The sequence below is a fragment of the Euprymna scolopes genome, chromosome 12, assembly GCF_053919585.1.
Source record: "Euprymna scolopes isolate OS-2025 chromosome 12, ASM5391958v1, whole genome shotgun sequence".
NCBI classification, from domain to species: Eukaryota; Metazoa; Mollusca; class Cephalopoda; order Sepiida; family Sepiolidae; genus Euprymna; species Euprymna scolopes.
The window spans coordinates 74195869-74210576 of record NC_136493.1 but is presented as its reverse complement, the minus strand read 5'-3'; the positions used below and the strand labels follow the sequence as shown (position 1 = coordinate 74210576).

General features: G+C 28.6%; 2 protein-coding genes across 4 annotated transcripts in view; one reads left to right on the top strand and one right to left on the bottom strand.

Moving 5' to 3' along the window:
* The window catches only part of LOC145291334 (heat shock protein 68-like), a 41516-nt gene extending 37278 nt beyond the window's left edge, over positions 1 to 4238 (bottom strand). The window contains exon 1 of the transcript XR_013869386.1: positions 4044 to 4238. The gene's annotated coding sequence lies outside the window, so the exon portion shown is untranslated. The remainder of the gene's footprint in view (positions 1 to 4043) is intronic.
* The window catches only part of LOC145291335 (peptidoglycan-recognition protein SC2-like), a 65385-nt gene continuing 54332 nt past the window's right edge, over positions 3656 to 14708 (top strand). Inside the window, exon 1 of one of the 3 annotated variants that reach the window (XM_080137090.1) lies at positions 3656 to 3911. In XM_080137090.1, the coding sequence (XP_079993216.1) occupies positions 3897 to 3911 (15 nt within the window). In that variant the 5' untranslated portion in view covers positions 3656 to 3896. The remainder of the gene's footprint in view (positions 3912 to 14708) is intronic. The other 2 variants (XM_080137091.1, XM_080137092.1) reach the window with 2 other exon arrangements.

Sequence of the window (14708 nt, the reverse complement as noted above, 5' to 3'; positions counted from 1 at the left end):
GCAACTGGACTTATGAAAAAGAACTTTAAAAAGTACATAGCAAGCATACCCGGTGAACCATGTGCAAGTGAAATACAAACGATTGCACTGAAAGGGACGGCTAGAATCCTGAAAAGATCTCTTGGTTGGACTCACTAAAATAGGGGTAAATGTCAAAGATTTGGTTGGATGTCCCATCCCCTAGAAGAAAAAGTTTAAGAAAAATGAAAAAAAAAAAAAAAAGGGAAAAGCCAACGTCTTCGTGAACGAACGGATTAGTCCACCCGCTTCGTTCCCGGTCTTCGGATCGTACTCTTTTTTCTTTGTGGAATGTTTTAACATTTACACAGGGTTATTTATGTGATTTTTAACGTTCGCTTCTTCTTTATTTTCCTGTTTGTATCTCTTTTTATATATTCTTCCATGCTTTTCCTTGGACATAAATACGAATATCTTTTTTCTCCGTTTGTACAGTTTTTTTTTTCGAGTTAACATACTTTTGTTTGTTTGTTCTACTTTAATTGTTTTATATTCTATTTTCTTTCATTATTACGTGCGCGTATTTTATTTTTATTAAAATAAAGTTTTCATTTTCTTCTACATCCTCTGCAAGCAAAATTTATACAATAACTTTGTTTTAAAACCTATATTTTATTTAAAACAAATGGTTTAGTTTGTGATTACATAAATTTAAACTGGTTAATGGCGTGTACAAAACAACGCGGACGAACAATATGAAACAAATATTGTTCTTTGAGTATTCTGCCACATTTTATTTTAGTACTTCTGCAGTTTACGGCCCGCGTTACCTAACCATTCACTAAGAAGATCTCGAAAAACTGAAATTTAACTTTAAAATACTATTGAAAAATTAGCCCGGGTCATAAACAGCTTTTAAAAAAGCAAATGAAAGAATGAATGTGTGCAGGGTTCACTTTCTGATGTCTTGCTGTTTTTTTTTTGTTTGCTGTTTTTTTGTTTGCTGTTTTTTTGTTTGCTTTTTTTTGTTTGCTTTTTTTGTTTGCTGTTTTTTGTTTGCTTTTTTTGTTTGCTGTTTTTTGTTTGCTGTTTTTTGTTTGCTTTTTTTGTTTGCTGTTTTTTTGTTTGCTTTTTTTTTGTTAATCAAAATGAAAAGGAAAGAAAAATCTTCTTTATTTGTTTTCAGAGTGTTTTTTGTTTTTTGTGTTTTTGTTTTGGGGGTTTATTTCTATTTTATATTTTGTTTTTATTTCTTTCCTTACGGTTATAAGTGACATAATTGCAACCAAGTATTGCAGTAAATACGGAAGAAGCTTCGTTTCTTTTCCGTAGGATAGGATTCCATGTTTTCGTTCTTAAATAAACTTCTAATTCTTAATAAAACTTTGAGACGAACTATTTTTAGTCGCAGACACCGGTAAGTAACCAGTCAACATTACCACAGTTTCAACGGCTACATCGATGTTTTTTTCACACCTGTGGGCAGAAGCAACAATAACAGCAACAACAACAACAACCGTACTATATTTTTTTTTAGTCAGAATTTCCACAGCTTCAACGGCTAAATTGATGCTTTGGTGTGTTTTTTCACACCAGTGGGCAGCAGCAGCAGCAGCAGCAGCAGCAGCAGCAGCAGCAGCAGCAGCAGCAGCAACAACAACAACAACAACAACAACAACCATCCTATACTTTTTTGCGAGATGGGAGACACGCTTCCACCGGGCAACGACGGTTAGCGGGTACTGCTAGTGGTTAATAAATAGATAACCAATAAAAACATTAACATAATCATTCTTTAATATAGATACCGCCTGTCTGTTTAAATGTATGTATGTATGTCTGCTTAAAACATTTGACAGACACGTCAGAACGTAACGAAACCGGTATCGTTTTAAACCTCGAACTTTCGGGCGACAAATATCGAAAAATTGTCCAAAAACATTAATTCCTTCGCCTTCAATGGTGCAGTTTTCTACAAGGAGGGGTCGTTTTTTTTTCGCAGATATTTTCGAAAGTCATCCACTCTTTTCAATCGACTAGCCTTAATTTTGTAGGTTCGTCACTTCCGGTTTGCGATGGACGGAACAGCAAAGATGTCACTTTTTTTACGTTTTTTTTCTTCCACGACACTGGTTCGAGCCTGCCTGCCTACTATCCTTTTTTGTTTGTTTTACTCAATACACACTTCCAAACACGTGGGCAACCCCGGTCACCCAGGCTAGTCTATAATACAGGGTGCCCCCCCCCAAAAAAAAACAAAAGCTAAATGGAGGCCATCTAGAACATATGCTGTAGAACGGAGAAGAAAAGGCCAAAGACCTTAGTGTTTTGATGTTATGTTTTGAATAGAATAAACTAGTTATGGCCAAAGTTTCATTTCATTCGGACAAGACACTAAGAAACGGGGCCTAATTAGAGTTGGGGCCCGTATTTTTTTTGTCACCCAGTATTACTAATGTAATGTATGGAACAATTTAATTTTGACTAAAAATGAGGTATAAATGCGCTGGCTTCGACCGTATTGGCTTGCCTTTCCATCGGTCTGCGACGCTGAGTAACTGGGCAAACCGAGGTTTCCTTATCACCTGCCCAGGCTTGCATCTGGAGAGCCAATTCCAGCTTCGAACTGTATAGCCACATCAGATGTTGCAGTGCACCAGACTAGATGCAGAATGCCATTGTCTTATTAGACAGAAGGTTGCCATCAATAAATGTAAATAATAAGGTAAAAGTAATTTGATTTTTTTAAACTAAAATATAGCTAAACTCTGTTGTTACACTAAACGCACAACGTCAAAGAGCGATTTTCAGTTAAAATTCATTTCGATTTTAAGAAAAAAAATTAAACCAACTTTCAAAGCATACAACAACATTCGGATGTAAATGAGCTGAAAAAGTTCACATACAAATTATATAACTCATGCATAATAGATAGAGCTATTGCATTAAACGTTTCTTTGTGATTAATAGCATTATACCTACAAACACATTGTTTGATTCTGGTTCGTCAGTTTATTTTGCGCAACGTTAATACATGTTCTTAATGAGAAAATTAAGTTACTTTCAACTGATGAATATTTCAAAAATTGATAGCACCCTTCAATAATTATCTAAATAGCGAGTATAAATGAGCTAGCTTAAAATTACGCAAGATAAAATATCGAGCGAAATAACTTAGATGATAGAGCAAGACTAACGTTCTAAATGCCCAGATTTCTATCGCAGACATCGACATCATATTTTGCTTTAATGGAAATCTAATATTCACTATTACTAAATTCGCTATTTACACTCCAAACACAATACCATAAAGTATTAAAACCAATTCAATTTCGTTTCCTCCTAAACAAGTCATTTTAATAATTTATTATTAATTTTAAAAGGCTGAATTTGTTTAATTTAATAAATAAACGTTACTAAAATTTAAATTAAAACTTTCACGTGTAAATGAAAATCGCAATGGTTTATTGTTTTTAAAGTTTTGTCTTAAAAATACATTTGAATTTTCGATTAAATTATTGTTTTTGTATGACTGGAACGCATCAACACGTCAAGCATAATTTGAAGTTTATTTGTACCAAATATGGCTGCATAGTAGAAAAGACAAAGTGAATTTTATTAACGATTATGTAAGTAGTATTTTAAAGGAGTCACTCTCCATATGAGAAGAAACGGGTAGACTAAAAGTTACTACAGAAATATTTAGCCAACAAACATTATACAAGCTTAACATTGTCCCTCTGAAAATTAACCGCCCTCTTTAACGCTCAAGTAAGTTACCCTCCCCCCGTCTATTATTTCTACAGCCCCTCCTGTTTTTCAACCGGATATTAGAATAAAAGCTTCAACTTATATAAATAAATCAACTTTCGAGGTTTTGGCGTCACTCGCTAATCAGACAACTAAAAGTGGGCAAACGTGTGTACAGTCAATACAACATGAAGGTCTTGCAAGTAAGTCACATATCCATTTGCTAGTTGTAGATTCCCTTTCCTTTCTAGATTTTTAATTATTTTATCCTCATTTCTTATTTATTTCCTCCATTCATTCAAAAAACAGATTTGGCCTTTGCCTTCTTTTCTCACCTTTTTTTATGGGTGTTTATCTGCTTCGTTGTCTCTCTATGAAAGGATTTCCCCGCCATTCAATAGTTGAGTCACGTTCACACATCGGTTGCAAATTGTTTGACAATGCGTTACGAACAGTGTAATAGCAGTTTTTGTTATAATTTCCTTTGTCTCTTTTCTTCGTCTTCTTTCTATCATTTTGCATTTCTGAAATTTTTTTTGTCCTCTCCTTTTTTTCTCGCTTTAATTTTTTCTCTTCTATTATTTGTCAATCGTGTAAAGTTTGTTTCTTCCTCATAACAAATCAGATTTGTATCAAGTGTTGCCTTTAAAATGGAATGAACTGCATTATATATTGTTTCTATTTCATGGCAGTTGGTCACGGCGGTTTCAATTTTAAGTTTAATTTAGTCATTTTAGTGATTTTTTTAAATAGAAATGTCTAAACTAAATACACCTGAAATTTTCAAAGATGAAAATGTTTACATACAATTTTTTCCATCATGCAAGTGATAACTATTTTTCTTTCTAAATATTTGTTTTAGCATGTCAAGCACAAGATTGCTTAATGATTCTGTTGATCAATATGTGTTGTTACAAGCGCCACATGCGATCAATTATTGAATAATATCTTTATGGACAATTTGTATAGAATTTTCCCTCAGTTAGCAACCCAGTTAGCAACGCGAGAAAGCCCATACAAGATTTAAGCATTTTTGTCGACTAGTTTTGAACCCTATAAATAAATATTGCGCTTTAGCAATAGTAATTAACTAGCGGGACCTGTGGAATTCCACAGGGGACTGATTCATATGTAATATATTGATGTTGGCATTCTGTAGATATTCAGCGTAAATGGAGATGATCTGATATTATTGTAGTTATTTTATTAAAATTGAAAAAGTATTTATCTAAGCTAGCAGGGACGCCTGGCGTAGCCAGGTCGTAAAATACGCTTAAATATGATATTTTAATTCTTGCAGATTTCGTATATATTATTATAAAGTTAATATCTTATCGATTTTTATATATTATAAAGTTGTGATTTCAAAAATAAAAAAATATATCTATATGACTTGGGTACATCAGCTTGAATCGAAACTGCATCCCAAGCATATATATATATATATATATATATATATATATATATATATATATATATATATATATATATATATATATATATATATATATATATATAACTTTAGTTCCTTCAGCTATAATCGAAACCGAAACCAAAACTTATGAGAGATTCTTGGCAAAATTATTTATAAAAAAAATAGGCGACTTAAATGCCATCAGCTACAATTGAAACTGAAACTAAAACTAAAATTATGAAGAATTCTTAGTAAAATTATTTATAAAAAATAAATAGCTTGAGTGCTATCAGCTATAATCGAAACCGAAACCAAAACTTATGACGAATTCCTGGTAAAATTATTTATTATAAGCAATGGAAGTACATAACAATTAAACGACCCGGATGTAAGTGTGACGCAGAAAATAACACACACGCTATCGTATCAATGTATAGATCAGGAGGCAATAAATATACAAAGCGAAATTCAAGCGTAAAAAAATACTTCATAGAAGATTCTATTCTTTTTCTTTTTTCTTCTTTTTTGTCTTCAATTTTTCTTCTTCTTCTTCTTCTTCTTCTTCTTCTTCTTCTTCTTCTTCTTCTTCTTCTCATTGCTGTTAACGAGTCACCATCAATCATTGCTTACTGTAATAACCGGTAATGTTCTATGTAACAATGTCCGTATATTTTCAGTTCTCCACGCTTTTTGATAACCATTATAAATGAATCCATATTATTGCAATGACCGCTTACCATTGAATTTTCGCTAACAACGGCTATTGATCTTCTCTGGGATTTAGGATGGAATAAGTTTCCCTAATGTACCAGTACTCTCCGCATTTTTCCAGTGGAAATCTGGTTAGTGCTCTATCTCCTTCTATACTCCATGATCGTTCGCAGAAACCCTGTGAGATATCAACCAAGGTTGATGTCATTTTTTAGTCGTGGTAGAGTAGGAGGGCAGTTTATAAGATTTGTTGCAGTTTCAGTTCACTCGGGTTCATGTGGTGGTCCGTACACGTTATTATTTTTCTGTTGTAACTTTCATATCGTTGATAAGTGTTCGTAGTTTATATGGGTTGGTTTCAGCACTTCAATATTTTCATTAGGATTTCATATGTTATCGTCATTTCTGTCTATTGTGTAGTATTAGTCATCCTTTTGATTCCGACCTCTCCTTTTTTCGGAATTGTCTCTTGTGTTCCTTCGATAATTAGTATTATATTGACTTTCAGATTCTATGTTCATTTCAAGTTTCGTGTATTTTCTTCATTTTTCTGCCTCTTGTGGTTCGCTTGGGCGGTAAAATCAATAATTTCACAGCTTTTTTTCCCTCCTATTAACCAGGAAGACGTCCACCCTTTTTGGATAGATTTATCCATGTTTCAGAGGATTTTGTTGTGTTCGTTTCCCAGTACTGTCTTCGGTTTTTATCTGTACTATTTATACTCACAATATAATTTACAGATGAAAGTCGCTCTAAAAGTCAGATTTCCTATTTTTGAACTAAAAAAAAACTAATAAGCTGAAGAGCTACGAAGACAGGAGTGGTACCATTAAAACGACTTTTTGTGCTCCAGAATTTATTTTTCTACATAGTCGCTACCATTCTTAATGTACTTCTTAAGTGTTGAGACATGTTAAAGAGAGTGCAGTCTCGATACTGAGTATAAAGTATTTTCCAATAACAAAGATGGCGGCAGTAATTGCTAGTAACAAAGATGGCGGCCAAGAATCAAATGCGGTCCGTGACATAGTTAACGGCGAACGGATTGAATATAAAATTCGACAATTTTTATAGTAACTTCGGAAGATTTTCATTGGTTGGTTATCACAGCCGGTGATTATGAAAACGATTGTCGAATAGGGCAGGTCGATTTTGGAACCCCGATGAGGCAATGGTGATGATAGTTGGGGGGTTGACATAGAAAAAGACCTACACGAAATATTTTTCTCAAAATCATTATCTTTGCTTGAGGAAATGACTTTAAAAGTTGAAAAATTGAAGTGATTAAAAGTTTTTCGGTGAATTGTTAAGAACGCCCCGTAATCAAAACAATCCGTACTGTTAAGAAAATGGAATCATTATTTAGAATAATTTTTAAACTACATTTTTAAATAAAATGAGTGAGGATAATGAATTGATGAAATAAATAGTATGTGTAAAGGCAAAATCATGTTTTTTAAATAATAACGACCAAAGTTCGTTTTCTCATTTCAGGAACTATTTTTGGGGTGGAAACATTTTAGATTTTATCGTCGCAAAATACGCTCGTTATTGATATTGAAAATTAACGTTTGTTTATTATTTAATTTGAAAACATTACGATTTAGGCTTAATTATTTCGAAAGGGAAAACGAAAAAGACTTGTTTAAAATATATATTATTACATTTCAAGTGTCTGCAGTGAATTAAAACATATTCGTTTTATCTTTTTTAATTTGTCTTTCTATTAGGTTGGCACAAAAACAGTCATTTTTGACGTTCAAATGAACGTCAAAAGCATCATTTTTGCACCTTTCTAATATTTCACGTCAAATTCTATTTGAAATTTTTATTAAAATATGGTGATACTCCAGTTTTATATTAAAACAACAGCAAAAATATAGTCAATACAATTTTATTCTACACGTTCTTTATGGAAAACATAACCACATAAATTTTCAAGTTTATAAATAAATACTTTGCAGAAAATTAGTGTCAAATTTTAATTTCTTTTATTTTTAGGGAGTAATTGTTTTTAAGCAATGTTTTTCTTCTAAAATGATAGTTTTAAAATCAGATAACCCACAAAGATTAATACAAGTAAATAAGGAAACTCCTTTAAAGGTTTTTCGTTATGTGTGCATCTATGTTATTGTGCTAAAATAACTTTGTTATTTAGAAAGCCATTCTTAATATGGGAAGGAGGTTGTATTGTAACTATTCTGTACTTTCACCCAAGAATTTAATAAACAAAAATTTCATAAAAATTAAATTCAACTTGAAAATACTATTAAAAATAGCATAGTAACATAGATATACAAGCACTGATTTTTCAAACTCTAAACACTAAACATTCGTTAAAAATAGCACAGCTACAGCAAGAATGAATCTCTTTATGGATAAATTCATGTTTTCGAAGGCGGAGCTAAACTCTGCTAAAAATGTGTAAACTAATCACTGCTATGCCTCTGATTTGGTTTGGTCCTCTCTCTTCAATACATCCAATTCAACTCTACAAAGGTTTTCATTATTTCATATAACTAGCACTTATTTTTGTACGTATGAAACTGGAAGATAGCCTACTACAGTTTCCTTCAGTTATAATCGATTTATTTATTTTACTTTTCAGATTAAAATGTCAGTAAAAGCATGATATTCAGTTTTAACCCGTGGTTCACAAAATTTGCTGGGCCACCTTGACATTTGGATGAAACAGCACCCCCAACCTCACGACAAGTCATCCAGTTTAGTTATTTCCTCGAAAACAGTTATCCTCACTTAAAAAATAGGATATTTCTAAGTTAATTGCCAAGGAAATAATTAGTATTTGGCAATCAATCAATCCACAATTGCCCTTGTTAAGGTAACATTATATAGGACAGAAGGTCAATATATTTTGCTATAAGATGGCCAAACAGATTGACAGGAAATCTCTTGCAGCAATCAAAGTGAAAAGAATGAAGGAATAGCTAGACAGATTATTTGATATATATTTTTTGTAGCTGTAAACATTCTGTCTTGAGATATGATGACTTTGCAGTAAAGTGCAAGACAGAAAATTGTCAAACAAGGCACATAATATGCACTTGTTCTTTTAATAAGGAGGTAAAATTAATTCTATAGATTCACCTGCAATTGTTCCTTTTTTGTGGAAAATAAAATAATATATTGGTATTTATTATGTAATTTGGCTCTATTATTAAACATGCAAATTTTCCAATTTTCAGGTTCCACTAGAAGAACTGCCATTTACAGCAATTTTTAAATTAATTGATGGAACAACAAAAAGCATTTACTGGTCATTTGGGGGAACTTTGTATCAATAATTATTAAGATTTGCCTAAAGTAGAATTCTAAAAAACAATAGTGTCCCTCCCGATCATTATTATCTGACAGCAGAAAAAACAAATAATTTAAGTGTGAAGACCAGAGGCTACTTTTTGAGTATGCTGTTAGCATTTCTTGTTCAGAAGTTAACTTAGAAAATTGGGCCCTTGAATCAAGGAAGATGGTTAACATAAGCCACAAGATTAATGTGTTTATGGACTAGAGTTGTCTATCCTCAAACACTGTGATAAGTTAAACATTTTGGTCAAATTTATCATCCAAGTGTATGCAGTTAGTTGGTTTGAGATCAAAACCGACAATATTTTTTTTAACCAACAACAGTATATTTTAATATAATTCAGAGAACAAAGCAGTTAACTGAAATCCAAATTACTGTTTTAAGCAAAATATAGTGCTTTTGTACTACTTCCGGAAAATATAATATCGATGATAAACTCAGATGAATTGGATGTGAGAGAAGAGGGCATTCAAACGATTTTGCCCATTACGTAAATAAATATTTATCCATTAAATTTTATTAGTTTTCTTTATTTACCCAAACAATAGTTAGTTTTATTCATGTTATATCGCAAAATATAAAAAAATAAGTGTTTTCAAATAATTTTTTTGTGTGTTGTTTTTTCCAGAAATAGTAAACAACTAAAAAAAAAAAAAAAAAATGAAAAGATTACTGCTATCAGTTTTGCAGCCACACACTGGTCAAATTTGATTGATTTGTATATGAGCAGGAAGCAAGACATAGACACATTATTACAAAATCATCGTGCCAGCAAATTAGACCTTCATTTTCCTCGAAAGGAAAGTATACAGAACAATTTAGTTCTATTGTAACAGTTTATATTATTTCATTTAATAAAAAATTAAAATAGTTCTGTAACTTGTATTAAGTTGTTATATTGTGTAATACATCTTCACATATCTTTTTGAATTGTGAAATTTAAAACTTAGTTGCTAATTAGCTTTTTTTTTACAATTTTTATTTAATCAATGCAGTAAAAGTTGAGATATTTTGCTAGGTGTGATTCATAATTAAAATTATAATTCATGTATATACTTTTCTTTCAATGTATTTCATATAAATATATCAATTTTAATTGAATATTTTATAAAAATAGTGAAATTTCAAAGTCAGTGTTGTGAAAAATGCTATGAAAATGAAGGATTTTTCAACATTTTTCTACACGATTTTTAAAATTAAATGCTCAATTTTCTGTTCAAGATAGGAATCTAATTTTTTGGTATATGTTCTTATCACATCAAATCCCAACTATCATGACGAGTGCCATGTTGATTTTCTGAAAAAAGTTGCAAATCGACCTGCCCTATTGTCGAAGTCATTGGTGTCATACCGCCATCACTCGTGATGGGGAAGGTCTCCTAGCGGCTTCGGCTGCAGGGAGACAAGGATTCGTCACTTGATACTCAGCCCAACAGGTGAGGGGCCGGGAACCGGCCCAGCACCTGTTAGACTGAGGTACGCCGCCTGGGTAATACCAAGGAGGTCCACCCTCTCAGGCCTTGCCACTGGGCTTTCCGGTGGAGTAAGTAAAATTTCAAGTGTTTAGACTGTAAATTGTCGGAGGAGTTTGGTAGAGTTTTCAAATGTCAAATCGTTGAACTTTGACCCCTTAATAGCATAATTTCTGGCAGAAACCCGATCACATAGATTTTCCCAAATCTCAGTACCCTGTATATCAAATTTCGAGTCTGTAGACTAAACATTGATAGAGTTATTGCGTAGGGAAATGTACACAGACACACAGACAGACACACAGAAACACAGATACACAGACACGCTCACTTATATATATATATATATATATATATATATATATATATATATATATATATATATATATATACTAGCATGAGTGTCCGACGTTTCCCGAGTATTTGGAGGTGTATGTTGAGCAAAAAAAAAAAAAAAAGCGGTCAATTTTTTTAACGTTGACCCCTATTATGACCCCTTAAATTTTACTGTTTTGCGCTCAAATCAAGTTATTAACTTAGATCCATGTCCAAGGAACCTATATCTAAAATTTTAAATGTTTACACCCAAAATTATTGGAGGAGTTTGGTAGAGTTCTTAAAGGTCAAATCGTTTAACTTTGACCTCTTAGCAGCCAACTTTCTGGCAGAAAACCGATGACATCGATTTTCCCAAATCTCAGTACCTTGTATATCAAATTTCGAATCTGTAGACTAAAAATTAACAGAGTTATTGCGTAGGGAAATGTACACAGACAGAAAGACAGACACGTTCACTTTTATAGATATACTAGCATTGGTGTCTGGCGTTTCCCGGGTGTTTGAAGGTGTATGTTGAGCAAAAAAAAAAAAAAAGAAAAAAAAAGCGGTCAATTTTTTAAACTTTGACTTCTATTATGACCCCTTAAAATTTATTGTTTTGGGCTCAAATGAAGTTATTAAGTTAGATTTATGTCCAATGAATGTATATCTAAAATTTCAAATTTTATACCCCAAATTGTCGGAGGAGTTTGGTAGAGGTCAAATCGTTGAACTTTGACCCCTTAACAGGCAAATTTCTGGCCGAAAACGGATTACAAAGATTTCCCAAATCTCAGTACCCTGTATATCAAATTTTATGTTTGAAATTTCTTTAAATAAAGTTTTAATAATAAAATATAGTAAAGTTTTATTTTTTACATTTCTTTAAATAAAGTTTTAATAATAAAATATAGTAAACTTTTATTTTTTTACATTTCTTTAAATAAAGTTTTAATAATAAAATATAGTAAACTTTTATTTTTTACATTTCTTTAAATAAAGTTTTAATAATAAAATATAGTAAACTTTTATTTTTTACATTTCTTTAAATAAAGTTTTAATAATAAAATATAGTAAACTTTAATTTTTTACATTTCTTTAAATAAAGTTTTAATAATAAAATATAGTAAACTTTTATTTTTTACATTTCTTTAAATAAATCTTTAATAATAGAATATAGTAAACTTTTATTTTTTACATTTCTTTAAATAAAGTTTTAATAATAAAATATAGTAAACTTTAATTTTTTACATTTCTTTAAATAAAGTTTTAATAATAAAATATAGTAAACTTTTATTTTTTAAATTTCTTTAAATAAAGTTTTAATAATAAAATATAGTAAACTTTTATTTTTTACATTTCTTTAAATAAAGTTTTAATGATAAAATATAGTAAACTTTTATGTTTTAAATTTCTTTAAACAAATCTTTAATAATAAAATATAGTAAACTTTTGTTTTTTACATTTCTTTACATAAAGTTTTAATAATAAAATATAGTAAACTTTTATTTTTTACATTTCTTTAAATAAAGTTTTAATAATAAAATATAGTAAACTTTTATTTTTTTCATTTCTTTAAATAAAGTTTTAATCATAAAATATAGTAAACTTTTATTTTTTACATTTCTTTAAATAAAGTTTTAATAATAAAATATAGTAAACTTTTATTTTTTACATTTCTTTAAATAAAGTTTTAATAATAAAATATAGTAAACTTTTATTTTTTACATTTCTTTAAATAAAGTTTTAATAATAAAATATAGTAAACTTTTATGTTTTAAATTTCTTTAAATAAAGTTTTAATAATAAAATATAGTAAACTTTTATTTTTTACATTTCTTTAAATAAAGTTTTAATAATAAAATATAGTAAACTTTTATGTTTTAAATTTCTTTAAATAAAGTTTTAATCATAAAATATAGTAAACTTTTATTTTTTACATTTCTTTAAATAAAGTTTTAATAATAAAATATAGTAAACTTTTATTTTTTACATTTCTTTAAATAAAGTTTTAATAATAAAATATAGTAAACTTTTATTTTTTACATTTCTTTAAATAAAGTTTTAATAATAAAATATAGTAAACTTTTATGATTTAAATTTCTTTAAATAAATCTTTTATAATAAAATATAGTAAACTTTTATTTTTTACATTTCTTTAAATAAAGTTTTAATAATAAAATATAGTAAACTTTTATTTTTTACATTTCTTTAAATAAAGTTTTAATAATAAAATATAGTAAACTTTTATTTTTTACATTTTTTTAAATAAAGTTTTAATAATAAAATATAGTAAACTTTTATGTTTTAAATTTCTTTAAATAAAGTTTTAATAATAAAATATAGTACACTTTTATGTTTTACATTTCTTTAACTAAAGCTTTAATGAAATAATATAGTAAACTTTTATTTTTTATATTTCTTTAAATAAAGTTTTAATAAAAAAATATAGTACACTTTTATTTTTTACATTTCTTTAAATAAATCTTTTATAATAAAATATAGTAAACTTTTATGTTTTACATTTCTTTAAATAAATCTTTAATAATAAAATATAGTAAAATTTTTTGTGTTACATTTCTTTAAATAAATCTTTTATAATAAAATATAGTAAACTTTTATGTTTTACATTTCTTTAAATAAATCTTTAATAATAAAATATAGTAAACTTTTATTTTTTACATTTCTTTAACTAAAGCTTTATTGAAAAAATATAGTAAACTTTTATGTTTTACATTTCTTTAAATAAATCTTTTATAATAAAATATAGTAAACTTTTATGTTTTACATTTCTTTAAATAAATCTTTTATAATAAAATATAGTAAACTTTTATGTTTTACATTTCTTTAAATAAATCTTTTATAATAAAATATAGTAAACTTTTATTTTTTTACATTTCTATTAATAAAGTTTTAATAATAAAATATAGTAAACTTTTATGTTTTAAATTTCTTTAACTAAAGCTTTAATGATAAAATATAGTAAACTTTTATTTTTTACATTTCTTTAAATAAATCTTTTATAATAAAATATAGTAAACTTTTATGTTTTACATTTCTTTAAATAAATTTTTTATAATAAAATATAGTAAACTTTAATTTTTTACATTTCTTTGAATAAATCTTTAATAATAAAATATAGTAAACTTTTTTTAAGGTAATTAGTTTATTATTTAAAAAAACAACCCTCTTCCTAAGATCATTCACAAAGATTATTTCGAATTAATAAACTCTCGTCACACCTGGGAGTTATATTAGTTAACGACCAGTTCTGTATAGCTAACAGCTTGAGAAAATTAAAGTTTCAATGAAAGAGAGATCTTTCTAGACTAAGGAAATTTTTTCTTCACAAGAATTCAACTTTTCGTAAATACTCCTCAGTCAATATTTCCAGGACCTCTATCATACGGTCCAATTTCAAATAAACCTTCAATTAAAGGATTCGCTCGAATAATTCTTCCTTAAAAACTATCTATTAAGGAAAATTTCTTTCGTTAGTCAAATAATATTTCTTTAGAAATCATAAAAAATTCAGAGAATATTCGAAATATAATAGCATAATTTTTCTTTAAAAACTATGAAAATTTTAGAGAACTTTAAAAAAATTAACGTAATCATGTAACAGTTGGCTTTTGCAAACACTCGAAGATTTCAAAAAAGTACTTTACGTGCTATGTTTGAATAATTGTCTCTCTTTTTATTTTAGTAAAAAACAATTGAAGACATCATTTAACGTAATTTAATGAAGCATACGTAATTT